Source organism: Ambystoma mexicanum, chromosome 11 (genome assembly GCF_040938575.1).
Source record: "Ambystoma mexicanum isolate Mex_15411 chromosome 11, UKY_AmexF1_1, whole genome shotgun sequence".
Classification (NCBI taxonomy): Eukaryota; Metazoa; Chordata; class Amphibia; order Caudata; family Ambystomatidae; genus Ambystoma; species Ambystoma mexicanum.
The window spans coordinates 830,269,792-830,282,895 of NC_090934.1; the positions used below are offsets into that span (position 1 = coordinate 830,269,792).

At 44.1% G+C, this 13,104-nt stretch overlaps 1 protein-coding gene across 2 annotated transcripts in view; it reads right to left on the minus strand.

Moving 5' to 3' along the window:
* USH1C (USH1 protein network component harmonin) overlaps positions 1-13,104 on the minus strand; it is an 844,250-nt gene that overhangs the window by 681,870 nt on the left and 149,276 nt on the right. For both annotated transcript variants that reach the window (XM_069623780.1, XM_069623779.1), the window contains exon 3: positions 893-1,036. In XM_069623780.1, coding sequence (XP_069479881.1) covers positions 893-1,036 — 144 coding nt within the window. The remainder of the gene's footprint in view (positions 1-892; positions 1,037-13,104) is intronic.

A 13,104-nucleotide genomic window follows, 5' to 3' on the forward strand; every position in this document is an offset into this window, starting at 1 on the left:
ATTTTGAGTCATACGTAACCTGCTTTCGGGAATTGAATAAATCCATCAATATCTGTGGAATGATCTGGGAGTGAGATGGGAAGAGTAGAGCTACTGTCTCAAAAATCTCGATGTGCCCTAAAAAAAAGTATGGATATGCATTCAAAGATTGTTTTGACTCTTGAAATGCATTTTAGCTAAATGATCTTGCTTCTAAGCCATTTGTGTAAAATAGTTCTCTTCAAATGAATGCAAAATATTACTCTGTAGATAATTCTTTGAAGCTTTATGAAGTTGTGCCAGAAGATGCTCTATGTTATTCCCTGGAGGTATAATGTGCAGTGTACATGTTGTTGTATTCTTGCATTGTTTTATGAAAGAGCAATGTGCTTAAAATAAACCATAAAACATAATCAGTACTTTGTTTGCTGACATTACATTTTCTCAAGTCCTTTTCTGAATTGGGAAGAGAAAAACTTAAGGATAATAAAAACAAACACCTTTTCTCATAGATCTTTTAACACTCATTAGTACATGTCATGCAGCAATCTATTGCAGATGATCACTTAAATGAATCATACAAAAAATGAAATCCTCCTTTTCCAGTATAATATTTAAAATATGCTGGATTTATTTTGCATTATATTAAGAAAAATCGACATGGATACAGCTAAAATAACCTTACATATTTGACGATTACAGGATTAAGCTGTGGGAAGTATGTACAGTGTCCTTTTCAATCACCGCTCAGTGGTCATGATAAGGGGCACACGGGTAATGCCAGTAAAGGATTAAGCTGTGGGAAGTATGTACAGTGTCCTTTTCAATCACCGCTCAGTGGTCGTGATAAGGTGCACACGGGTAATGCCAGTAAGTTGTTCGCTCATTGAACATGGCATTGTTTCACACTCACCGTGATCTTTTAGGCGTGAGCTGATCATATTCAACCTGATGCTTTAATGGTATTAAAGGTCGGATGGCATCAAACAGCGGTAAACGAGTGGGATCATTAATGACGAGCTTCAGGTCTCCCACAAACACTGGCAGATTCATGGCCCTGGAGAAAAAGCAACATTAGATGCATCAATGAGCATTCTTAATAGAGTGAGTGTACCCCTAAACAAAGAAGTCAAACTCAGTCTGAGATACGAAATATGCAGATAGGAAATCTGCACTTGCTTTATGGGCCATATCTTTTGCTCAATCAATCAAAGCAACTTTATTCGGTATTAAAAAGGCATCAAAGTTTATCATACAGACATACAATCTACCGATAGACTTAGAAACAGAAATACAATTTGCAATCGAACTCATTCGACGATGTGGGACGTTTCAAAACGCCCAAAGTAAAAGGTTCAGGAGAGGCAGCCCATCATACCGTTCTTTTGGCCTTCATCAGCCCTGGTAACATTAAAAGACCTTACAATCTTGTACCCTAATCCACGGTCTCCTGAAGCTTGACCAGGACAAATGGACTTAATCTTACATTCAATAAAATGCTAAAATACAAGGATGAGTCAAAATATAAAACAGGGGATGTTAAAACAGTAAAGGGAGAGTATAATCCCAGCCCGATGCAATTCCTTACGCTCCATCATAACTACTGGTGTGACTACAGTATGCTAACAGTTGGTCTATATCGCAAAGAAACATAAGGATAGTAGAGTCGCAGCCCTTAATGCTATGCATTGTGCATCATCAAACCTCAAGAACTAACTATGGTGCCCTGTCAGTTGGGGAGGAAGGATAGCTCAGGGGCAACGAACTTGTCTTGGAAACAAGACAACGCAGCCCAACACAGGTTTGAATCCTGATCCTGCGCTTAGAAACCACTCGTTGGTATTAAGCGTGTTATAAAAGAACCATTAAAATTATAATATATAGATTAACCAGGCCTGATGGACATATTTCACTACAAGGTTTACTCTGAAATCCATTAGCACAATGACATCTTTATTCCAGCACCACACACCCTTGATGGGCCCCAAGATACCCCAAGCAACATATTCCCATGGCATGGCAGGCAACTCTAATGGCCTCAGAGGCTGAATATAATTTCTCTACAATGTATCTGATTCCCCACATAGGGCACACTTGTATCATTTGTACATCTTGGGAATCTAGGCCAGTTCACCAGTAATCAGCCCTGAGCATCCTTTTAGTTTTGGTCATACCTAAATTACCTTCATGCCCTGCTTCCATAAGTTTCCTCCTTGCGCCTAACGACAGAACAATGTGACCAAATTTACATGGCTCCTCTCTGCACCCTAGCACCCTAATCTCCAAAGATGCTGCCACCAAACTCCTCAAAGAGGACTGCCTTCACAGTGTCACCTCCTTAACTATGGGTTAGTTCCCTCCTTCTGGACTCACTCCTACCCCCTGTTGGCTTTCACTTTTCTTTCTGCTGTTTCTCCCATGTTTACAATCTGGTTTGCTCTTGTTTTTAGAACCATCGCTAACATCTTTACCAATTCGGAACGTCGAATCTTAGTGTTTTTGCTTAGTGGTTTAAAAATTGAATCTTGCTGTATTTGCTTTGTGATTTAAAACTCAAATCTTGCTGTCTTGCTAGCTTGTCTGTATTTTTGGTTGTAACTGTTGCTTCTCTGTAACTTGCCGGCCCAGTGACTTCTCTGCTCTCTTTGTTCCACCTCCCCTGCTTCTCCCTCCTTTCCTCACTACCACTCCTATGGCGCTTTCTGTCTCTCCTATCTTTTACAACTGCTTCTCCATTGACTATCCTTCCCTCCTCACTAAGTCAGGTAGGAAGAAGCTCAAAAAGGATATCTTGGCCTGCAACCCTGGTCTTTCTATTCCTGACACCTATTCCAATGCTTCCTCCAGAAAGACCCTCACTGACATCCTCTTTGTCGTTCCTTCACCAGATATATGGACCCTTCATATGATCTCTGTGCTCTGTCCTGTCTCCTCCTCTCCCATCAATGGTGGCACTATCTGGGAAGTCCTCATGGCTTCCTTCGAATCCAATCACCATTAATGTCTACCTTAATGGCACTGTCATGGTCCAAGGCCCTCAGGCCAATCTCCTCCTGTTTGATAGGCGCTGCCCTCGCCTCATCAATTTCCTTTCATCTCCCTCTGTCCACTCCACTCTGCACTTGGCTACCTTGACCACTCTCTCCTCCTCTTCTGCCCCACCTAGGGCTCCTTCTCCCCGCAGGTTGTATCTCTGATTTGTACCCCTCCCCAGAAGGTCTTTAAGGCTAGCAACCTTCTTCATCTTGCCACTCTCAACTCTCGCTCTGCTGTCAAACACTCCTTTGACATCTGCCACCTCCTTAAAGAACTTGACCTTGATGTCCTCGGTCGTACCGAGACATGGTTCATGGCCAGCTCTGTCAAGAGCTTTGACACTCTCCTCCCTCACGGCTACAAGATTCTCTCCGCACCCAGATCCTCCCAGTCTGGAGGGGGTGTAGCCCTGATATTTCCTGAGTGCCGCCTCTATCATTCCCACTCAGACCTACTCCTCTTTTGAAAGCCTTGTCTGCAGGCTCTCTCTCTCTCTCCTAGCCATTCTCTTACCATTGCTACTACCTACCGGCCTCCTGATCTAATCATCTCATTTCTCTCTGAGTGGGCGGACCTCTCCTCCTCTCTCCTGGCCTCTATCACTCAACATCTCCTCCTTGGTAACCTCAATATCCATGTTGATACTCCTTGTTCCTCCTCTGTACTCTTCTGTGACCTCTGTGATTCCCTCTCCCTTTCTATCCTCCCTTCTGGCCCGACTCACTCTGCAGGACCAAGACTTGATGTATTGATCTCCTCTGACCTCCCCCTCTCCATCCCTTGGACCACTCCTCTCTACTGGAATGGTCACTCCCTCCTTTCCTCTCATCTCTCTCTCTCCTCCCCCCAGGCTAAGCTTACCCCAACACTGCCACCTACCTTTGCGGACATCCGGCCTATGAAGCATGTATCATTGGAGGCTTTCTCCACCACCACCCCCCCCCCCCCACGCCTTCTGTGGTGGACTCACATCCTGACACAGCCCTGTCTCTGCTCTATTCTTCTAGTTCTCATACTCTTCATACCCTTGCCCCTGTCCTGAGGATCCACCTGAAGCCCAAAGCCAAGTGCAATTCTTGGTATTACTATGACTTAGCTACACTTAAACGTAAGTGTAGGGTGCCGGGAGGAAATGAGATGCCTTGTTCATCATCTGACCAACTGGCCTGTCCCCTGCTCCAAAAGCAATACCGATTCTCTGTCTGCACCAAGAAGAGGAGCTGGCCAACCCTGCTGCAGTCTCTACCCCCCCTGTCGCTTCCCTGGCCCTTTGCAATGCCCTTGCCTCTCACTTCATCTCAAGAACCCAGGACATGCTGCCCTCCATCTCCCTCTCTGCCCCCCTTTCCCTTCTCCCTCTTTGAACCCTGACCCTTCTTCAGCCACCGCCCAACCTCTTTCTCGTCCTTTCCTCTTTTCTCCCCTGATGAGGTTGCGAGACAAGTCCCATCTATGAAAGCCTCGTCAAAACAGGTTCCTCGATGTTCCTATGAAACAATCAAGGACCACATTGATACCCTCGCACTGGCCCTTGCTAATTTCAGCAACATCTCCTTTGCCTCAGGAGCCTTTCCCTCCCCTCTGAAGCACATTATTGTGCATCCTCTTTTCTAAAGACCCACAGCTAACCCGGCTCCCAGTGGATGCAAGGATTAAATTCAAAATCCTTTGCATTGTCCACAAGTCTTTCTGGGGCCTAGATCCAAAATACCTTCAACTGTCCCTCCCTAAATACCTCCCCTCTTGAGCGCTTCGCTCCTCTACCTCCTACTCCCTTAGGGTCAGTCGTTTTTCAAGGAAACGGGCTGGTGATAGATCTCTGTCTTCGGCTGGTGCATCCCTCTGGAACAGCCTCCTGTCACTCTTAAACTTGAGGAGAACCATCTCCGGTTCCGGAAGCACCTCAAGACCTTCCTCTTTGCTTCTGCCTTTGCCCCTTCTCTCCCATGCTGATCTTCTCTCTCTCTGCACTGTGCACCTGGCCTACCCTCTGACTTCAGGGCCCAGGTACCTGCTCATCCCTGCCACCCACCTGCACGCCCTCCATTCAAGCTCGTGCACTTGGGTCTGTATCTGTAACCGTACAGTCCCCCACTCTTCCTGAACTTAACAGACATACCCTGTCAGCTGCCTTAAACTCGGCATTTGCTGGCTGCACTACCACTGTTTGTTCCCATGCATTATTTATTTATTCTATTTTTTATCTGTTTTTCCCTTGCACCACACTTTCTATTTCTCCCCCCTTCCAACCACTTCCCCCCTTACCCTCTCCCATGCACTTGCACGTTCTCAATGTCACTGGACCTAGTAAGATCATTGTTTTTGCTCTTCTTGTTCCCCTCCCTTGCCTCGTCTCAATCTGAAACACTTGTGTACGAGTGCGATACAAATAAAATATCATTCATTCAGGTTGTAGGTGAAAGGGTCGAATGAAAAGATTCGAAAAACAATTGTTTCGAATCAAAAGGACCGAAAACAAAAAAATCAAATGCTTTTATTTTTGTGGGGGTCCCCCCAAACCCCTATTTTTTGCACAAAAAACACAATTTTTACCTATACCAAGCCCCCCAAAACAAAACATTTAAAAAAAGTCATTCGATAATATTTTTTCTCAATCCTTTTGAGTCGAACATATTGTATTCGACCCTTCTTCATTCGACCCTTTGACTGGACACCATTCATTCATTCATTCATACATAACAGCATTCATTAAATGCTGAGCTCATTCCTCACCTTTTGGACTGCCAACCCTTCACCTTCAGTCTAACTTCTCCATCTTGCCTCCACATGCTCTTTCACAGACAGAGCTCATGATCTTCAGCGACCACATCGATCCATTGTTGCCTTCCTACAGTAGCTTCGCACACCACAATTACCTAATATTGTACTTCATAATCCAATTCCATAGGTTCCATATTATCCCCCACTTGGATCACTCCTGACAGATAGTCCACCACAATATTGTCCTTCCACGATACATGTTCACTACAAAATGGTGTCCTTTTAGAGAGGTCACCCATCTGAGAATCCTCATAGAAACTCCATCCAGACCTCTGCTCACAACTCTTTCCACCAAGGGCTTGTGGTCAGTACGTACATATTTTCTCCCCCAAAGGAAGGCCTTAAATATCTTGATCCCTCATGTTACACTTACAGCTTCCTTCTCAATTACAGAATAACATGTTTCCAGACCCCTCAGAACTCTAGACGCAAAAGCAATTATTCTTTCCGCCCTGCACTGTTTTTGCATAAGCGCAGCTCCCAAACCTTTGTCATTTGCATGAGTGATGGGAAATGTCTCACATTCCATGTAGAAGTTTGCCAGAGCAGGTGCACTGGCTATTGCCTGCTTTATATCCTGAGATTCTCGTTGACACCCCTCACACCAATCAAATGCGGAGCCTTTCTTGCAGAGCTCTCTTATGGTACTGCACCTGTCTGCACAATGCATTACAAACTTACCATAATATTACACTAGACCTAAGAACGACATGACCTATTGCCTCTTGGTTGGAGCTCCACATTCACAATGGCTGTCACTAATTCACCTCTTGGGTCTACCCACTTTTCACTAAGTTTATGTCCCAAGTACTCAATTGAACTTTCCCTAAATCTGCATTTCTCCTTCCGAAGCGTCATACCAGCCTCGGACAACACTGTCAACACTCTACTCAGTCTCTGGTCATCTTCATGCATATCCGTCCCCGTCAGCAAAATGTCATCCTAGAAGTACACCACCCGTTCTTCAACATTTGATGCATCACCCTTTGAATAAAATGCTGCTGCTGACACCAATCCAAATTACATTCTCTTACACCTAAATGTCCCTTCTGGGGTCACAAACTTAGTAAGATTTTGACAATATGGGTGTAACCTCGCCTGATGTTATGTGAAGTCCAAATCCAATCTGCTGAACACCCTTGCCCCAGCCGCTAGGCTCACCATCTCCCCTATGTTGTGTAACAGAAACCACTCCACGATATCCTCCCTGTTTAATACCCCAAGAAATATGAACAAGTGGACCCCCTCATTGAGCCACTGCCCCACAGTGAATGGAGACCGTATGGAGTGAAACAATAATTGTCTATTCATCGAATAGAAGCAAGACTGACTTAGAAACACTGCTCTGGAACCACACAGAGCAGTCTTTCTAAATCAAACTGTCGTGACACTGCCGGATATGAGTGTGCGCAGGGGCTGACAGGCACGTCAGGACCAGGAAGAGCTGTTGCGGGAGAACAGGTAAGTGTATATGTGTGTGTGTTTATGTGTGTGTTGAGTGTTTGTGTTTTTAATGGGTAGCGGTATGGTTGGGTGGACCAAGAGGCAACAGCAGTTGAGGAAGGGGGGGCGGTTCGGGTGGTGAAATCCCCTGATTTCAAAGACATCCCACCAGCGAGAGTGGTGGTGGGTGGCAAGGGGATGTGATATTTTGCTTTTTGCAGGCTGCCAAAAATCCACAAAAAGAATCAGTCTTTTTTGGTAGGCAACTAACAAAAAACGGAAATATCATATAGAACCTGGGAGACACCCACCGAGAGGCATCCAACGATTCAATTATGACCTCAATCGCCAATCTCTTAATCTCTGAGGCGACCTCTTTCCTCATGGAGATTGGTACAGTGCTGATATTTGCCACCATCTGTTTCGCACCAGCCTTCAACCTAATCCGGTGGTGATGCCGATTCAAGCATCCCAACTCTTTATACATTTCCTCTTGTACACTGGTCCTACCGTGGCATACCACAGCAATACGTCTCGGAACTCTGAGGCCCACTACATTTCCCATCTCACTTTATTCATCCAATCCCAGCAAGCATCCTCCTCTCTTTGAGACATATACATCTGTCACAGTGGTTTTCCAGTTGCATTCCAATTTGGCTTTGAATATCCCTATTATTTCTATGCACAAGCAACCCATCGGCATTCAGCTTTACCAAAGAGCGCTGCAATCTAGCATTCCTGAATCTCTCTTGCCATCCCTGGCTATCCGGCCTGGTATAATCGGAACCAGTGCTTGCTAAGTGCAGTTCAGCAGTGTATCTTGTGGTTTCAACTTTTGGGCCAAGCTGACTGACAGTAACGCTGTGTGTCTGCTGCCTCTGTAAAATGGATTATAGGCGGCATACATGATTACTGGAGGTCCTTTTACCATTTCAACTGCTACTTTCTGTTTTCTCCAGGAAGAGGAAGCAGAGAGGACTTTAAAAAAAGCACTGCCTTAGTGAAGCGTTGCAAAGTGCTTGCTAAGTGCAGTTTAGCAGTGTATCTTGTGGTTTGAACTTGTGGACCAAGAAGACTGACAACAAAGCTTTGTTTTTGATGCCTCAGTAAAGCATATTGCGAGCAGCATACGGGACTACTGAAGGTGCTTTTACCATTTCAACTGCTACTTTCATTTTTCTCCAGGAAGAGGAAGCGGCAAGGACTTTAAAAAAGCACTGCCTTAGTGAAGCGTTGCAAAGTGCTTGCTAAATGCAGTTTAGCAGTGTATCTTGTGGTTTCAGCTTGCGGACCGAGAAGACTGACAACAATGCTTTGTTTTTGCTGCCTCTGTAAAGCGGATTGCGAGTGATATAGGGGACTACTGGAGGTCTTTTTACCATTTCAACTGCTACTTCCTGTTTTCCCCAGGAAGAGGCAGCGGAGAGGCCTTTAAAAAAGCACTGCCTTAGCGAAGCATAGCAGGGTGGACACAGCATAGTCATGTGGAAAAATGGCAGCTTTAGGTCAATTTGTTTATTTCTGATAAAAGAAACTCTATTTATAAAACAAACAATTTTATAAAAATACATTACCATAGAACAATAAATACATACCAAATAGACAAAAAAGCACTAGAACTTGTTTTGTAACATGTTAGGGAGAATTCTAATTTCTGTACTAATTCCCTTCAAACTTAGAGATCCCCAGCTCTTTTGCTGGACTTAAGACTTTTTAATTTTAACCCTGGAGTGAGTGAGACCTTTTTCTCACTCTTTCATGTGTTTTTACCTGATTTGGGTTTTGTGGTTTCACTGTTTTTTGAGTCTGACAAACTCCTTAGGCATCTGCTTTTTGTCTAGTGACACACAGCACCTTCAGTGCAATGGCACTGAGAAATCCTTTAGATTTCTCATAAGGTTTAAATACCTTTTCTTGTGCAAACTACCATTCCCAAGAATAATAAGCAAATACAAACTAACATGCATAAGTGGGTAGTAAGTAGGGCAGAGTAGAATGTGTGCATGGCAAAAGAAAGAATGTATGTCTTGATGTTCATATACAATCTTTCTGAAGGCTCTGTGAAGCGTAGTAAGATTATGAAAGAGAGGGAGATCTGCCGGATTTGGTACATCTTATTTTAGTAAGAGGCGGTCACCTATAGTATAGGGAAGACACTGTAAGAAAAGGATAGTTCAATGTTGAGGTGGGGCAAGGGCGAAGTGGAAGGTGGGACGATCATACAGATGGCATCACTTCCCACCAAAGGCGCCCCTTTCATGAGGATAAGGAAGTGAGGCCTCTAACCAATAGTACCCCTAGGGTTGGAAACACGCAGGAGGATCTCATGGGGAGGAACTCCCCTCTTGGGACAAGGACGTGAATCTGGGATACAAACCCTTTATTGCCCAGACCCCCATGGTAATAACAGCACCCAACCCTTCCTTACACATGACGAGTCTGAGACTATGTGTTACTGTAATGTGTCAGATAGTCTCACTTTGATAGTTGCTCAGATGAAGAAGAACCCATGAACGCTACAGACAAGCATGAAGAGTGTTCAACCAGCTGTTGACAAATGAACTGACGTTACGCTGGGGCAGTCCCAACTACTTAAGCTAAACAGTAAAGAAGGACAAGAAGAGCAACATCCTAAAGGAGAAGTTGGCAAGCTAGGAGACCGCCAAAAAGCAAGCAACAAGGAAACTGGGAGATGAAAGGCAGTATCGAAGCAGCAGTGGGGAGTGACGAGAAGCTACTTAGGTATGCCAGGAAAGTGTCTTGCTAGTCAGTCGAGAGTCGACAACCTTGAAGCTGAGAGTCAGTGTGGTGGTGACGTGACCTGTTGAGGGTGGACTGTGCAGTCCAAGAACGATGAGACCACCAACACTAGCCTATTGTGGAGCCACATAGGCGATTGCAAGGGAAGTATGAGGAACTGTGGTGGTAGCGTGACCTGTAACCGCTGGACCATCTGGTCCAAAACATACGACTAGACCAACAACAGGAACAGACCGCAAAGTCAAGTGGGCCAAAAAAGAGCAGAAGAAGAAAGAGAGAGAGGAAACCCTCAACCCCTGGCGAAACCGGTGAAGAGTTCCCCAAGAGAAGGTAACAGCACATTAATAAGTCTGGGAGGGGGGCAGGAAAACTTGAGAATGGGAAACAAGAAGACAAGAGAGAAGTAAATCATTTTGTGAGGCAAATCCCAGGCTAGTTCCATAAGATGTGATATTGAAGAGTCAAGAAAGACTCAGGGAGCTTCTTCCTCATCCCAGTGGGGGCAGTTTGAAGAATATTGGAAAAACATTGAAGATTCAAGGGGCAAGTTGAAGGACAGTGTTCAACTGGCGATAACACAAAATCTGTGGAGAGGACTTAAAGAATTGATGAAGAATCTAAATTTAATCAAGGAAAACCTGTTGAAAATGGGGTATAAACTAGGAGAGGAGAGCCATTTTCCTAGTCCTATGATATTTCTGGATCTTTGTGAAGGCTCAACTTTGAAAGAAAAATGTTCCTGGGTTGGAAAAGAACTCCTTTCCTCCGTTGAGCCATTTGGGGAAATGGGAACTGGAGAAGTCGGGCAAGCAGAAACCAACATCCTTTGGAAGTTATCTTTGACAGCATTGCAGCATCCATTCCCCAAGCGGCAATGTTCTACCAATGCCAAAGGAAAGGTTCCTGTGTTCCACTGGGAGATTCTGAACCGTGGAATATAACCCACATTTAGGAAGTGGTATTTTGTCTAAGTGGATCTTCCTCTTTGCCTATTATTGTGTCAACACTGGATTCCCCCAAGAGTCATCTCTTCTTTCCCCCTCCCCTCTCTATTCAACAAAAAGGGATGGCATCTTTAAACCCCTTCAAGAAGGGACCCGAAAAGAAGCAAACAAGGTGAGGCAAAACTGATGAAGAAGAAGAAACTTTAAAGCCAGACATTCTCCTGGCCATAGACATTTCGAACCCAGAGAAGGGAGGCATTCCCCTGAGGTATGGTTTGTGTTTCAGTGGTAGGGATTGTTTAGAAGTTTGGACCCATCCCAGTAAGAATTTATTTGGATATCACAGACTTCCTGACAGACCCGAGTTTTAGTTTGGTTGAGGTAGAGAAAACCACCTATAGAGATTTGGAAAGATAGGTTTTTGAAATACGTAATACAAGTTTATAACCAAAACTTTAAGAGCCTGGTCAAACTTCTCATTCTATGTCACCACAAAGGCTAGAAAGGTCAGTGGCCCATTGATTTATGGTAGTACCAGTTCCTGTGCACATTAATGTTAATTTGGAAATTCCCCATTGACAAGTGTGGCACCCAACCTGTTAGGCCTATTGCCATGATGCACCTGCAGCCAACATTAAAGAACAAACTTGGATGGTCTTAAATATAGTGATTACGTGTGAGGATATGGGAAATGTATCTATCTTCTTTGGGTTCAGGAATGGTATGGCTGACATTGCAGCCCCTTGATGGCCAGGGGGGGCACGGGCAGTTGCTTTATGGAAAGGGACGCAATGTCAGATTTGTTTTAGTGGATATTAATCTGCTTGTAAGAAGGGCGCAGCCATGCGTGACCCCAATCAAATATGGTGCCATTTTAATGACACCGAGGACTCTTCCCAAGCTGTTAAACATAACCACTGCTGTGCGAGTGCACAAAGGTAACAATCGAGGGATGGGCCATGTGTACCCTTCTCCTATCTAATTTCAAGTATTGGGACTCCAGAGATTTATAAATTGAAAACGTTCTCCATTTGCTCCACTCCTAGCAATAACCCAAGATTAAAATTGACACACTACCAGAAAGGAGAAATAGAAAGCTGTTTGCACAATACAAAGGTGGGATGTCAAACTATTTAAAAAACAAGCATAGTTTGGCATCTTCAGTCTCAGGTGAGAGACTTCGTAAACTTACCTTTGCTCTGCATTAACCCTCTAATCTGATTATGGGGATATTTACTTGGTAAACAAATAGATTTTGCTTAAAAAAAAAAAAAAAAAAGGAACGGCACAAGTTGAATATTTAAACTTTAAAAACTATACTGAACACAGAATGTTAATGCCATGATGCAAAAATGGATTGGGATAAGTATATAAATAAAAGATAAGTCTGCTTTACCCGCGACTAACTGTTAGAAAGTATATATCTGAAGTTCAGAGAAGGAAAATAATGAAATGCTGATCCTGTGTGAAACCCAATATCAGAAAACACACCAAGTTTAACAATCAGATATACACATCAAGTGGGAGAAAAATTGAGTGACTGAAGGAGCTGTCTGCATTGGCCGACAGTAGGGTCAGTCCAGTGACAACAGGATGCACTAATATAGGCGAGGAAGTTGGAAAAACCTAGAAGTCACCTTGCGCCCTCTGCCACAAAGAGGGGAATCTGCCAGTAAAATCATGTAGACTCCATATGAATCCAATATAAATTCCATCAGCAAAGTGTCATTTGCAGCCATCATTTACTTGTTCCTAATGAGATAAAGGTGAAGTGTGGAGGCGATGTTGCCAGTTTTTTTCTCTTCACCTTTGCACTCCGACTTGTAAATGTTTACAACTGCACACATGGGGTCCACGAGCACATGCGTGCTAATGTTAGTGGTCCCCTGCATGCAATTACCACTGCTTGAATAGTAATCCAGAAGCAGCCACGGTCCCTTTGCCACAAAGACGGAAATCGGCCTCTTGGTTAAACATCATTGTTGCTAGCTGACAACTTTGCATTATGTTAACTTTCCTGCATGATTACTTAATAATTTCCAATAATGGGTCAGCCTTGGATCGCGCCTGCAACCAATGCTTTGTCCTCGGGTTTTCTAAAAAGGACTGTACATAGGGATGATGGAGTTTGTAGCCTGCTTGTAATTAGCAACACACATAG